This window comes from Apteryx rowi, unplaced genomic scaffold, assembly GCF_003343035.1.
Source record: "Apteryx rowi isolate R43461 unplaced genomic scaffold, aptRow1 scaffold_996, whole genome shotgun sequence".
NCBI classification, from domain to species: Eukaryota; Metazoa; Chordata; class Aves; order Apterygiformes; family Apterygidae; genus Apteryx; species Apteryx rowi.
This window is the reverse complement of record NW_020451311.1, coordinates 126746-142836: the sequence shown is the minus strand read 5'-3', so window position 1 is coordinate 142836 and position 16091 is coordinate 126746. Positions and strand designations below refer to the sequence as shown.

The 16091-nt window shown below is 37.1% G+C and overlaps 1 protein-coding gene across 1 annotated transcript in view; it reads left to right on the top strand.

Annotated features, from left to right (window-relative positions):
* The window catches only part of CDKL5 (cyclin dependent kinase like 5), a gene marked incomplete at its 5' end in the record, with an annotated part of 53460 nt that extends 41440 nt beyond the window's left edge, over nucleotides 1-12020 (top strand). The window contains 3 exons of the mRNA XM_026055377.1: nucleotides 3222-3324; nucleotides 9368-9487; nucleotides 10797-12020. Coding sequence (XP_025911162.1) covers nucleotides 3222-3324; nucleotides 9368-9487; nucleotides 10797-11183 — 610 coding nt within the window. The remainder of the gene's footprint in view (nucleotides 1-3221; nucleotides 3325-9367; nucleotides 9488-10796) is intronic.
* Nucleotides 12021-16091: the final 4071 nt, after the last annotated feature.

Genomic DNA, 16091 nt, shown 5'->3' with positions numbered 1-16091 from the left:
TCTCAGACCAGAATAACCAGTGACCCATATTATATGTCCTAACCATGCAAAAGGAACAAAATGATAAAATAATGGGAAAGAGGACATTTTGCCTTTGGTTTCTGCTTGAGGGTGAGCACTCAGAATGAGGGCTCTTTTCTGCATCTGTTAAGACTGGAGATTTATTTGCTGGTAAAAGACACTGAGATTCCTGTGTAACTGCTTGCCTCCAAGAGCTGAGGCTTTATGCAAAATAACAAGACTTGTAGTTATGTTGTAAGAATAGGCAGTGTTGAGTGGCTGTACAATCCCATTTCTTCTGATAATCCTAATTTTTGCTATACTGTCCATTGTGTGAAAATCTTTGGGAATGCCTGAAATATCCCGGTGTTTCATATCATCGATCAAAATGTTCTGCTCTATTTTTACTCAGTACAAAATCCTTGTGTTGAACTTCCTGCTATAATGCTATATATGTTCACTCTCTCCACATAACGGGCATGCATTTTGAAGCAGTTGCTTTTCAAGGTCAGTGCTTTTTCAGACAACAGTACTGCAATATGAGTCATAGGAGCTAGTGACATAAACCAGTCAGTGTAAAACCACTGGCTAATGGGTAAGCAACAATTGGAAATGAGCAGAGTCCTCCTCTGCCCCTTGTTTTTCTCCTCTGTCTGGTAACTATAGTTTTAGGATATTATGGCACACAATTTCACTTCTCTCCTGTTTCCTCGTCTGGGTTCATTGGGCCAAAGAAAAGAATCACACTTGAGTGAATCTCTGTCCAAAAGTGTGGCCACAATAGTCCCAAGTTTTATTTGGAAGATAAAATTCATCTTTAGAAATGCAGTGTCTCCATTTCGCAATGGACTTTGGAGCAGAAAAGTCATAGGAAGAGATTGAAAAATTCTGAAGTACAAGGCAGAGTAACCATGTTGGGACTGTCGTTTGGTCTGAGAGACCGGTTCCTCTATAGCGACATAGTCACTGGGTTGGTAATTTGCACTAGGGCCATGGTTGGGGCATGTTTGTTTCCTTGCCTTTTAGGTTGCATTTTGGGAATGGCGCAGAGGCATCTGTGGATGCACAGTGGCTCCTCTGGGGCAAGGCTTGGACGGTTCTGTTCTCAGCCCCCCTTGCATTGCTTTCAGAGCACAACCGGGTTACTTGGGGTGCATGTTTTCCTCCGAGCTTCCTAACAAACTAAGGAGGATGAAACTCCTGAACATAAAAATCACTTAATAAATAATTCAGGAGCTGTTTTGTCTGTCTTAAGTCAGCCTTGTGAGTTGTCAGAATCTGTAAAGCTGTCAGTAGTCTTTACTCTTGGGCTTTCACGTGGTGTTGTAAGTGAATAATACAGGACTGCCGTATTGCTGTCATGCAGTGGTGCCAAATACAGGGACCTGATGGAAATGGGAATCCTTTGCAATCCTATAGCTACTTCTAGCTTTGTAATTTTTATAGTAAAATCTATATCATTGAACATTTGAATAGTTTTTTGGATTTAGCTTTATGTTCGAAAAATCTAAATTAGAAACAATTCCACCAGCCTGTCTGCCTGTAAGTCTTTCCTCTAAGCGTTCTCTTATTCAGCAACAGCAACTGATCAAACCACGTATCAGAGTAAAAATACTCTTATCAATAAGGAAGATAACTGTAGTGATTCCTACCCCAATTATGTGTTTCACATTTGCTTGGAAAAAAATGTCAGCTGGGCATGCAGCAGCTGCTGAATCACCAATTTATAGCATAGCATTTTAAGCCAGAATTAGAACCCAAAGATAACTATAGCAGACAGCTAAGAGTTGCTACATTACAGCTACTCCAAGGAAAGCTGCTTCTGTTTGTCATCCAGAGCACTTAGAACAGTGGCTGTCCCTTAGGTTTTCCATCCAGCCACTGGGATAATTTCGTTTTTGTTTTCATACAACTTAAGGCTAAAAAGGACTATTAAATCACCCAGTGTGACTTCCTGTATATTAGTTGCTATTAAATGTCATCCATTCCCTGGGGGGCAAGCACGGTAGCATATCTGACTAATGTGCATCTCCCAGAAGGGCGTCCAGTCTTGCTTCGAAAAGTCAGAGATGGGAAGTTCACTGGTTCCCCTAAGGACTTTGTTCTAGCAATTAATAAATCTCATTGTTAAAACCAGTGCCTTATTTCTAACACAAATTTCTCTGGCTGCATCATCCACCTACTTGTTCCTGTTATGTCTTTTCCTTTTACTTTAAAGATCCTTTTCGTACTCAGTGATTTCTCCCTAGAAAAGTACCTATGCATAGCAATCAAGGAAACTCTAAATGTTGGGGTTTGTTTGTTTGCCTGTTTTAACGTACTAGAGAGATTGAAATCTCTGTCTCTGTTACTGTAAGCCATTCTTTCTATCTCTGAAATTATTTCTGTGAAACTTCCCAGCACCGTTTCCAATTTTCAAAATATATTAGAGGGCACTAGAACTGCATTCAGTTAATGTCTTACCAATAAGTTAAAACAATCTTTTTACCCCATATCAGTACTTTACATCCATCGTTTACTGTATATGCTTTAAAGTAACATACTACTTATCAGCTGCAGATAATTCAGTTTTAGCCGAAATAAGAGGTGAAATAAAAATGCAGACTGCAACTATTCCACTTTTGGGTCATCTTCTCTTGGCAGCACTGCCTCACCCATGCATAGCAAACTTTTACTGAAGTTGTTAAGGTGAAATGGACAACAGTAGATCCCCAAGCTTCACAGATGATAAATTTGGAACCATGTCAGCAAAGGTCAGGAATTTTGACTGAAGTCAGTTCTGTCTGACAAACTTCTTTGCAACTCCTGGCTCTCCAGCAAGCAATGGATAAACTGGATCTGTGCTTTTATACCTCATCATTGTTTGTATGTTCTCTCAGATATGATTTTAATTTCTTAAAATATCTTGTGTGTGATATTTTGGTTTGAATATTAAATTCTATTTAAAAAAGAAGACATGCATGCTTACCTTTTCCCTAAATAACTATTCACTGTTTTGAGCTAATCATTTTGCCCTAACACTGTGTTCTTCCTATTCCATTTAATAAGACTGTTTATCCTTTATTTGTATAGTAACCCTTGAACCAATGAATGCTAAAACATTTAGAATCTTTTTGCTTTAATCAGTAATTTGCATTCTTTGGCATAAGATCTTGTTATTACATAAAATTTACAGAACATCTAAATTAAATCTCTCTTACAATACCTTATTTCATGTTTAGGAAAAGTCCTGAAAATCTTAACAGTCACTCTGAACAGCTCAAGGAGAAAGAAAAACAAGGTTTTTTCAGGGCAATAAAAAAGAAAAAGAAGAAATCTCAAACCGTAAGTATACAGTATTTCTAAAAGAAAATACATAATTATCAGTTTTGAATCGTACCATGTTAATATGCTAGATCAGTACAGTACCTCTATATTATTTGTGGTCATACCTGCGTATATCTTTCTTTTAACTTCTGTTTTCAGTATATGAAAATCAACTTCTTTTTCTGGTCAGGGTTTATTTATCTTCCTTTTCAAACATTAATTCACCTACTAGATACACTCCTGTGCATATTTTTTTTCATTTAGACACTTTGGGAACCAGTTTTGATGTGAGCTTTAAGCGTATGTGGCAAATTCTTTCACAGTATATGGTGATGACATTCTAAGAATAACAGATAAACTTTGGTGCATCCTCAAAGCTTGAATAATTTATTAGACACCTATTAGAAGGCGATAAAACTGTTAGAAGTGAGATTTCTTTCCAGTCTTTTTCATGGCAGTGCCTTGAAGATGGTGCCTCCATCTTCTTGCCATTTACTGTGGCTGGAAATAAGGATCATGTACCTTGATCATTCTTAATGTTCTGTGGGTTTTTGGGGGTAGGAATTGTGGCTTTTGTTATGTAGTATAAGCCTTTGTCTTCTGTGCATTTTTACATTTTCTTCTAGTTGTCAGGAAGGATAAAGAACTTTCTTTTGTCAGAGGATAGCAGTATATTAACTTTTCACAAAGTTTTAAAATGAAAATTCACCTAATAACTGAAGAAATCTAAACTTCCTGTCATCCTATTCTTGGATGGCAGTCATGGAAATGTTTTAAAGCTTTAAAGTTACATTTACTTAAGGTCTGTTTTACAAAATTTTAAAACTGCAGGTATTTTATCTTAAATTATGGCTAATAAATGTGGTCATGCAATTCTCAGGCCATTAGAAGCAGAACTTCTGAACTTTAAAAAAATTTCTTACTAGTATACTAGCATGTTACTAAATCTCATGTGCAAAACAGTGTCAGAAATAAGCCTTCTTTGTCTTTTTATGTTACCTGTTCTTTTCAGTGGGCTTCATTCTTGTTTCATTTTTCTGCATAGTTTGAGCAGTAAAAGCTAAGAGTTATACCAGACTTTTCATTTTCATTATTTTAAGGTGGGTTTTTCACTTTAAAAAGTGACTTCATCATTAACCTGTTAATAACAATAATTCCTTATTTGTTACTGGTATTGTGTCAGATGTTCTCTGTGTATGAATAAGAGGATAAGTTTCAGACTTGAGCTGGAATCTGAAAATCAAACTGTGTTCTATCTCACAGAGCAATCGTCATGCCCAACAGTAACGTGTGCACCACTTTTTGGAGGAGCTTATTTAATTCCACGTGTTGCGGGTTATGTTTTGTTTTAAGTACTCAATGTTTTATAAAAAATAAGTTGCAATACTTCTGTAAGCGAAATTCCAGTGAAATTTCGAGGTTCTCAGAATGGAGTAAATCATGCTCACTCTTCTACAGTTGAATTGGCTTCAGAAGTTGTTAAGGGTACCACAGCGCAAAGGGGAGTAACTAAATTAAAATATATGCTGTCATAAAGTGAGGTGGCATGACTCTGGTTGTCAGCAGAGTGCTGATCTGTTGAAAATTGGGAGAGAGCAGCAGTTTTCTTTCTTTATTCTCTTTGAACTGCATGGAACGTGTGCACGTATGTTTTAACTAGCACACAAAAAAATGTGCCTTGCCTTCCTTCTGGCCAGGTTTTAGGGCAGTGGCTCCTACCTCTTCTTATTTCACAGATATGGCCTATGAATGAAAGCAGAAGGACTTCTATCTCCAGAAACACGTCAGACTATTTTTCACAATCCCTCTCTATCCTATTGTGTGGTTGTGTGTGCTATATATATGAATCTGTGGGCAGCAGTGCACAAAATTCCTGTTAAATAACACCTTTTCATTGGCCTGTGCCTTTGCTGAAATTATTCTTAATTCACATTAATGTAAATAGATGCAAAATAAGTGGAGATCAGATTTTAAGCTTTGTAGGCAGTGGGGCTTAATCTCTTGCATATGAAAGAGGGAGGTTTTTTAAGAAGTTCTACCACTGTGTGGGATCAGATGGCATTACATTGAAAATATTCTCCACTGAACATTGGTGCAGCAGATTGTTTGGATATGCCGTCGACATATACAAAGTAAGTGACTGTTGAAGCTGTGTGCAACATACATTTTCATGGCTCACAGTGCAAGTTTTTGTAAAGGATCTTCATCCCAATTGCCTCCAGTTCCTTTTCTATTATGTTCATCTTCAGGTTCAGCTGCTAAGTTTGTATCACAATGCTAGTCTTCCACTTCTTTTATCTCTGTATGTACTTTGTATGTTAGTTCTATTTTTAGGACAAATAGCAAAACTTTTTAAAATCTTTTACATACAATGATAGTGTTGGTTAATAATTAAATATCTGCTGATGTGCAATCCCAAACAGCTGCATGATTCTGAACTTGTTCATCCTGATACTTGTGTCCAGTTAAAATATGACCATTTGTATTACACAACTGAAGAAAATATCTGTATTTAAACTCTGGTATTATTTGCTATCAGAATGTCCCTGCAAGGAAAGCACACCTAATACCATTGGTTCCAGTGATGCATTTTCCAAAATAATATTAAATTTGCATTGCTGTGGTCTACCCTGATTCAAACCATTTAGGCATGGTGGTAGAGACCACTTTAAAAGCCTAGCTGATAGTGGATCAACTACTTCCAGCTTGAACTATGTGAAGGAAATATAGACTGGATTGGGTTGCATCTTAAAATCCAATGCTTTCCAAAAATTCTAAGTGGCAAATACTTGAACTGTAACTACCAAAAACATCATTGATGACAAGACAGGACAGACTTATACACAGTCCTTACTCCTGTTTTGTTTTGTTTTGTTTTCCACACTTAAGGTGAGAGAAAAAAAAGTTTTGCATAAGGGGAAATTATGTTGGCTAGTTAGAGCTAGTATCTCACAGGAAGATGCGTAAAATTCTTGCAATGATGTAAAACTCTTGCATTCTGATCTAGAGACTTGCGGACACCAACTGGATCTTTGGATCCCACCAGAGACCGCAAAATCTTTTTTGATTTCTGCTTACTTGTCCCATTTAACAGGAGCGTATTTGAGGATAGACTACGCACACCAATGTAAAGTACAGGTGCCTCGTTCAGACACTGATCTTTGTTCGTTACCAAATGTCTATTAGTTGAGAAAGTCTACCTGAAAGCATTGGGATGTTCATTAGGATCTTCCAGCACAAACAAAAATGTTTACCTTCAGTTCAGCACCAAATTTGCCTTCAATAGTAAAAGCTTTTAACAGCCATGTAGTAACAGCTCTTCAATCACAAGAAGAATGTTTTTTACAAATTCACATTAAAATTGCTAACATGTGGCTTGCGACTATCCAAGTTTTTATTCTGAGGCTCCCAAGTCTTCTAGACTCCCAGAAGTATGTTGTTATGCTTACTTTACTCCAACACAGACATTCTTCAGCAAATAAAAAGCTAGACCTGAGAATCATCATAATGCTGAGAAGCGTGTAATGGAGTTAGAGTTTGTTAACAGCGTGACAGTATCACATCTGCTAGCTACTATTTACTTTTAATATCCTTTGGCAAGTCTCATTTAGCCAGTGATCATAAGAGTCATGAAGGATATCTTAAATTGGATTGAAGATACCTTCTTAATAATGTCATTCTCTCAATCTCTAATAGTCCAGAGCTGGCATCAATTCAGGATAGTTCCTCCTGCAGAGTTGTTTCCATTAATCATTCTCTCTAGAGTTCTCTGGGTGTAGTTCTTCGTGGGATGATAATTGTTACTGCCTGCTACAAGAATTCTTTGAATACTGTTTTTGCAGAGCTAGTCTTACCCATTTTCCTTTTTATCTTGCTTGGAGTCTTTCTGTAATGTAGCAAAAGGTTTTGAGGATTGTTAGAGTCACAGTTCTTTCTGTAACCTGGCACCAAACATTTGATATCCATGAGRGTTATGTGCAGTGTCAATAAGCACAGAGGAGCTCACGTTTTGCAGATTTTGGCACATATTCCAAACTATGGCTCTGAAGAAACAATCTCCTTTGGAAAATCCCGTTGCAGGTGAGCACTCCTCCTAGTGATGCTTTGCTTTCCTTTTTGGTTTACTGAACTTCAAACACAAAAGTCTTCTGATCACAAGATTTCTAAAGAAGCTATGTTAATTAGTGACTCTGTCTTTCTTTAGTTTGGATATTCTAAGTGGAATCTAGAAGCTGAGAAAGCTGTCTGAAAACCTTCTCTGTTACTAGTGTTTCCATCATTCTGTTTAGTCTATAATCATTATATGGTATTACAAAGGATTTTTTTGGTAGGCAAAATAATGCTAGACGCAGCATATGCATCCTGTGCTTGTTTGTACATGAGAAGAGGAGGAATATTCCCCCTTAAAATTTTAATACTTGATAATTCTGTTTGTTGCCTGTGCATCCATTGGTATGCCCTTTGTTTGTACTACAGAAATCAGACTAAACCAGCCAGTGCCAAAGCTCAGTAAAGTCAACAAGAGCTACCTGTTGTTTTCAAAAGGCTTTGAAAGGTACTCTGCATTCCTAATGGAGCATGTATATAAGAATAGGTGCACTGATCTCTTTTTACATTCTTTATATGCGTTGAATTCCTTGAATTTATTTCATACACTTCTTTTCATTCAGAACATCAATCAGTATTTTATTTTCTTCAAGCAAATTATAGGATGAATGCCATATATTGTTGGAATTAAAAAAATACATAATGTATGAATATAGTAAGGACAGATCTCTTGAACTGAAATACTATGCATTTAGTTTTTGTATCTTATATTACAGACAGACTCAACCAACGGGGAGAATCCAAGCATCAAGAAATCCCTCTTTCCTCTTTTTAATTCAAAGAATAATTTAAAGCATAGTTCTTCTTTGAAAAAGCTTCCTGTAGTCACTCTACCCATGGTATTAATTTTTAAGTACAGTAGCACTGTAAAACGCTCCAGTAAACTTGTTTTACTGACTACAGCAGCATGTATTTTATTTTCACGGGTTCACTTTCTCTTCATGCCAGTTAAGTACCTGGGCCAGTTCGATAAATTCTAGTACAATTGGCAGTTCTGTTGGAATAGATTGTGTTTTTTAAAAAATGTTTTTAGTAGTCTGATATACCGAAAATTTAATGTACACAGTTCCAGGTAGAATGAGATTAAAGGAGGAAAATAGTTGCAAAGTCACACAGATTAGACTATCTCTTTTTGTTTCAATCAGGAAAAATTAACCCAATTTATTTTATAGCTATATTGGAGATACATTTTATGTGCAAGCTGATTCTTTATATTGGAATTGAATTAAACAAATACTGTAACAACAGATTCTCTGAAAAAAAAGTTTTTATCTCATGCTTCTGCTATATTTTTGTTTCTCCTGATTGTTCATGATAACCTCTTTTTAATGCAAGTTGTCTTTAAAATTTTAGTTGTCCAATTTTTCGCATTAAATTCTTGGAATGGTATAAAACTCTTTACATATAAAAGCTTAAAATAATCTTTCTGCCATAARTTTTGTTGAAGTTGCTGTTTGTTTTTCATTTTTCAGGGAGTTTTTCAATTTTCACTTTAGTTTGGAATATTTGGGAAGGAGAAGAAAGATGGGGAAAGAAAAAGCTCTTTTTCTTGTGATGGCAAAATGAGCCAGACATCAGTTTAGAGACAATTTTGATCTGCTTCACACAGGAACAAATTTATGGAACTGATCCATGGTCTTAACTGCAGTATGGAATGCTTTTTAAGTGAAGATGAGGCGCAACAATTTTTTTTTCTTTGGAAGCCTTGTTTAACTGCTCTCTCTTGCAGCAGATAACACTAACAGCATGTGAATGCTTTAAGGGCTAAGGGTATAGCAAATCTGCATGATATCCACAGCCACTCATTATTTACTATGGGGAAAAATATTGAAAGTGCATTACAATTCTGCCACAGTAATGGAATTCACTTGCATTATGTAGTTAACTGGGGAGAATGGTTTACAGCTATTTTTAAGAATATATTAAGAAATCACTAATTAATATTTTGTTGCAGATGCCTAGTAGTGATGGTCAGGATCTTTTGGCATTACAGAAAGCCATTCACACTTCTAATCACCAGAGCAGCAGGCAGAAGGATTGGCATCCTGAGAAGATGACAGAAATCCAGCCTCATGTAAGTGCCATTATCAATTCCCTGTATTCTGAGATCATTGATGTGTCTTGACAGCTTTTTCTGTGGTGAATAGAAAAATTGCATTTGGCATTATTTCCCAGCCTCCCCATTCCTTGCTCATTGAATGTAAAAAGTCATGTGCCTTCCATCCTGCATAATTCTTTGGTAATCTAGACATGAATGACAGGGAGAAGAAGAGAGACAATAAGTCCCTCTGTCAGTCTTTGAGTCTTCTGAAATATTGGTTATGTTTTTCCGTTAGAGGCAAACAAAATCTAAATGCACATCTCTGGTAGGCACTGGAGCATTGTGTAAGGACCCTCCAGTTTGCGCTGCAGGGATTGGTGTGTCCTAGGGGTGCAGTGCTACCCTACACAGAAATACTGGATGGGGTCCTAAGGGCATTGTAACCACATTACTGTGCAGCTCTGCCTCAGCTGGCACGAACTGCAGTTTGAGCAGGTTAGATTATCAAAGTATAGCACTGCACTGATGCAGCTTTGTTTTCTCCAGTTCTAAAACCAGCTTTTGGGGATCAGGGTTTGTGAGAGAGCCTCTGTGCCATGCTGTGTTGCCATTACAACGCTGAAAACCAAACAAGGGGGTTTGTTACAGCTGCGGTGTTCTATGAGCTGTGGAATTTAATGAAAGCAGTTCCCTACCAGTTTGTGTTCTCGGGCTCCCCCAGGTCCTTACCCATTTCAATAATCCTGTGTCTCTGTTTTTCTATGACCTGCTCACCAGCTAAAGAAGCATGTGCTATGAGGGACCAGAACAGCTTATCACCCAGCTGCTGCCTATAAAAATATCAAACAGCTGAGTTCTGCCAGCCTTTATCTCAGTGCAGAGTTATTCAGGTCTCTCTCTATGCCATGCTGATGTTCAGGAAACTTTAAGGAGCTTTGTATTTCCAAGATCAGTAAAATATGGCCATAAAATATGGCTGAGGCTCTAAAGTTAATAGCTGCCCATCTGTCAGGACTCTTACTAATGCAGGTGCCTGTGCCTCCTTTCTCATAGGAAATCAGCCTAAACTAATTGGTGGGAACAAAGGTTTTTCTGATGTAGCCATTTCCTCTTTTCAGGTAACTAATAGATTTGAATCATAATGAGAAGACATTTTTTTAGGTGTGTAGTTGTAGCTTGAACTGAAATATTCTGAATGAATGCATATTAAAAGTGATGAAGTCCTGTGAAGTTCAGAATGTTCAATTATATTAAGATATGACAGTTTTGCTACAGGAAGCCTGATATAGTATTATAACAACAAGAGGGCACTAGGTCAAGTGCTTTCTGCCATGTCTTTCAGAACCAGCCATTAAAATCTCTTCGAAAGCTATTACATCTCTCCTCTTCAAATCATTCTGTCCCTGCTGAGCCTCGCTTCCAACCCTTACCAAGTCAGCCAGCCAAAGCTTCTTTTTCTGAAGTGCGAATTCACCCCATGAGTCAAAGCTCCAGCAGTGGCAGCAGCAACGTACGGCAAGAGTCTCAGTCAAAAAGCAGGCCAACACTGCAGATACCTGGCCAGCTGGAACCTAGCTGGCACGTCGCGCCAGCGAGCAGGAGCACAAACGACGGGCCTCCCTACTCCGATCAGCTGCCTTCCAAGAGCGGACAGAATGGGCACGCGTATAACCGAACAAACCGATCACGAATGCCAAATCTGAATGATTTAAAAGAGACAGCCTTGTAATTGCACTCCAGAAAATAAGCCAGTTCACATGGAGATCGACGTAGGGGAGCGGTAGTGGTTCTGGTGATGGTAAGTCTGTATTTTCAGCTTTATAAAGGTGTGCAATATGTACATGTGGAGCTATGCTGTTTGGCACCACAGTGAGAGTCAGGGATTATACAGTAAAACAAGTTGAATTATGAATTGCCAGTCATCAGAAAAGTCATTGGATACCAGGCAGAGTGTGCCATTCGGGGAGAAAAATGTATTACTGTTTTCTCTCGTTTACATTCCAGCTTAGTGCACATCTCTGTCTGAAAGCTGAGAGACTTTTGGTATGTATTGGCACTTATAAGGGTGAAAACATTCATGTCTAGACCTATGCCCTTACTACATTTTTTGCTGCCTAGTTTAAACAGTGGGTTTATGTGATAGAAGTGTATCCCTGTTAAGGGTTTAAAGTTAAATTGTACGTCTTAAATTTGTTTTTTAAACTACCATATTTGATAGGATTTGTAATATTTATTTATGATGACCTAATATCGTACTGTTATAATCATATCTTTTATGTTATAATGTAAAGTTATTTTGAGCTGTTTGAAACATTGTGAAGCAGTGCAACAGCTACAGTAGTTTCTATAAAAAACTAACAGTAACATTTATATATTGCATCAGGAGTATTTTATTCTATATATAAATATATATATAAATGGAAAATAACTGTCTGTTTTTTAAATATACTCATTTAAAAGAAAAGTATTGTTATGACACTATCTGCCATATTTTTATACATTTGTGATATAAAGTGCAGTATTATACTTCTAATAAAAGGAAGTTGAATGTGGATATAAGTGTGACTGTAACAGTATGAATCTTGCTCAGCTATTAGAGCCCGGCATTATAGGCGTTATTGATAAAAAACAAAAGACAACATTCAATTCCAAGCTTTATTATGGGCTATTTTGTTGGAAGTATTGGCTAACTGTAAGAGACTGCAGAACTGTACAGTAATCTAAATGTGGTGTGTTCTCCCCTAACTGTGTCCTTAGCTTTCCTATTAATATTAATGGAAGTTTTGCATCTGCGTCATGAGCATAGAGCCCCAGTACCAATTTTTTTTCTCTAAAGGTATAAAGTGCCCCATGACTACAAGCTAAAGCAGGTGCTCTTCCACTTAATAGTAGGGGTGAAGACCAAAGAAACCTAGCATGAATTGCAAGTGAAATGCCAAACTTTGACACTTACGCATAGCATGCCGCTGCAGATCATGGTATAAGCTTTTATGTATATGTGTATTTTACATCTTGTTTAACAATCTATTAACTATTAAGATGAACACTGTATTTAAATTTAAAATACTCTTGCACTTTTTATTATATTTCAGGATGTATTTAAAGCTACCAGTCTTATATTTGGATATTGAGGGAAAAGGTTGCCATGCAGCTTATTTTCTCCTTACATTTTGCTCTCAGAATACTCCAATGCACAGTTCAGTTTCCAGTCTCAGCAAAAGAGTAGATCTTGGGTTCCAGTCTCCTGTAGAACATTGTTAAAACTGCCTTTACACTGGTGAATTTCAAGTGTAGCAAATATACAACCTGATTCCTCTGTTGCTACCAGTAAGGTCAATCACGGGTGAGTTGGTAGGAGTCAAGAGTTATGCCAGTCCAGTGCAATAAGAGGAGAGTGAGGCCTGTAGTGTCAGAACAATATAATCTTTCCTTTTTAAACTCATTAGTTCAACTCTCCCATTACTCTGCAGCATAGTTCATTTTATATACAGTGTTCTCATAAAGTAAATATACTTGCAAATATGTTGTCTTTTCCAAAAAGAGATTAACCTGAATGTAAATTTGATGATTTAGCCATAGGTACATTTAACAGAAATAGCCAGACGATAAGAGCTGAAGTTCCTACTTTGATAACAATGCAAACTGGATGTGATGATGTTCAGTACCTCTTGAATCATACCAAAGTTCTAAGAACATTATACAACAAAATTGGCACCACTGCTTTAAAAGTCTTTGTCATAAAGTACAATATGAAAGTATGTCATTTCAGGTTTGTCCAGGGCAAAAAGTAAGTCTAGTAAATCTGAAAAACTACAAAGTAAGAATTCTTTATTTGTGAATTGCCTGCAAGAAATGTGTATGTGTTTTTTTTAATAGATATATATGATATATTCTGTGTTTATGTATCATATATATCACATATATAAATACAGTAGACATGACAGGGTGTTCATCTTTTTAATAATGTCATTGGGCATCCAAGAAACACATTGTGATGTTTACTACTTGTTATTATCACAGTATATTTCTTCTGACCTTTTAGAAATCTTTTTTGGATTCACCAGTTCATCACAATTGGGTTAGTCCTGTTCTCTGCTCTGAACTGGGCTGATGCCACTGAAATCCCTTACAAAAACATTGTCTTTAGATCAAGAGTGGGGCTCTAAGCAGTACTATGTGAATGTCTCAAACTGAGCATTCAGACTAGACTCTTCTGTACTTTCTGGATATAATTCCTTTTGCCTCTACCAGACTTTTACTTTTGGTAAAAGTTTCATGCTTGGGATAATCATACAGGGCTGTCTATGGTTGTTCTGATTTCTGGCAGGGAAAAATGTTTCCAAAGGATTTTTCTTCAGTACCCATTGAGTTAAATTAGAATAATCTCTGACTGTACTTATAGCTGTTTAAAATAGTTAGCAAAGCTTCAAGGGTCACCCAAGGAGTGTTCAAGTATTTGGTGGCCCATATTTACAGAGAGTTCTTCCTACTTCATAGTGCATTTTCTTCTCAAATTCAACAAACCATAATAGATTAAAGTTGAGTACTAGATCATATTGAGCATATGTAATATTTTCTTGCTTCTGTTGGAAAGAACTTCCAGCAGCTCAGCCAGCTGGTGCTGGGATAAATTGAGTATTTTTAACCTGGTCTAACTATTTAGAGTATTGCTAATGTAATTTTGCTGAGGCTTCCGAACAAGTCTTATTACAGTGACTGAGATTTGCTGACTCAAAAAAGGAGAAGAGAATTACAGAGCAAACAATTTTGTAAGCGCGAGCTTTCTTCTTCATGAGTTTGTGAGTCTTGTGCTACATGTTCTATAGAGTTATTTAGGATAAAACATCTTAGACTGTATTTTATTCTTTGGCAATCTGTTTTGCCTTATTATGGCATCACTAGTGATGTGAATAGAAAAAAAGCCTACATTTCAGAAATGAATTTTAGTCATTTTGCAGAACTCAAGCTGCCTGAACTTGTCTATATGTTTTTACTATTATTGAGCTCTCGTTAACTGAGAAAAGGCACCTTAAGCTCCTCTTAATTTAAATTGCATATGTTTAAGTTGTCCTTTCAAACTGCCATGAAAACGTGTTAGCCTAAAACAATATTTTTCAATAGACCTGACCGCAGAGAACAGTCTCTTAGAGCCGTTTAATATGTTTTGTTCCATTATCACACTCTGAGGTTCATTGCTCCTCTGAGAGCTCACCAGGACAGAGTTCTTGGCAGGAAGTCAGTGATCTCAGATTCAGTCCATTCCTTCCCATCCCACAGGGCTCAGGACTGATACCAAACTTTGATTTCAGATACCAAGTGAGACCCACCTAGATATAGGGGTTCTGATACAACTCTACAGATACTTGCTCTTTTAGATCACTGTTAAAGCAGGCATCAAACTTCAAGTCATATAATACACCCTAAAATCATCTTTAGGCTTGTCATCTTTCTCTCTCCTAGACTGACTTGCTTCTGAGAGCAAAGTTAGAGTGATTCTTTAAGGAGTAGAGTCCTGTGATAAGCACTTGGCTTTTGGCCATTCCTTGCCATTCTAGCTGGGTCTCTTGTGGAGGATAAATCTTAGTAGTACAGACAGCTACATGACCAGCTTCATTTTGTTTCCTTCAAAAGCCACTGTCACTATTAGCTGACTAAACTATTGTGCTCACCCACAAAAAGCTCTGTATTCTAAATGTTTCAGCTCTGTAGACCTTCCCTATAACAAAGGGAATACTCATTACATAAGTCTGAAAGCACTGTCGTAATCTAAGACAACCCAGGCACTTTCAAGAGGAACCGTGAGCTAGAAAGTTTTATTCATGTTTCAGTTGTTTGTGGTCTTGAAACTTTATGGGAGTGAGACATGCTTTAAAAATACCTGCATCTAATTAATTCTCTATATGTTGAACACTGTTAGAGTAGAGGGGGGAAAAACATTTGACTCCCAATCTGTCACACAAAGTATATTAAAAGGATAGCCATATAAACATACCACGAAGTGTGGGGTGGCCACTAATGTTTAATTTCTTCCATCTCAAATTCAGCATACACAATACATCTGTTAATGGGATTACACCATAAACCACACAGCTGGGCTGTTGTAGCTCATGTAAGTAGGCCCACCATGTGAAATAGGATAAGAATGTCACAGAAGATGCTTAGAAAGGTAGTGTGGCCTATTTAACCATTTTTAAATAACCTTCAATCAGGACACTATTTAAGAACAGGTGCCTTTCCCCACACAGCTCTCCCTAATAGTGTCATGATATTAACCATTCATTAACTGAGGTTTGTAGAGAATGAGGAGAAAAGCCATTTAACTTCTAGCCTTTGTTAAAAAGGGAGCAATTTGAGTAAACCCTTTTAACATAACACAGCTTGGAAGCTTCTAGACATTGGCTCCTTCTTCAAAGGATCAAACAGCACAGTGCATCATGGCTGAAGGCCTTTCAGGCTTTCAGGCTAATGAAGGCTTGTACAGATCACATTACTTGGCTCAGATGTTATAATGAAACTGCAAGATCTTTCATTCTGCAATCACAAAGCAAATTCCATGAAAATTGAGCAAAGCACCAAATAGAATTTTATAGGAGATCTTTTAATCTGAAGAGAAAATCTTTTGCTGGATAATCTTTTG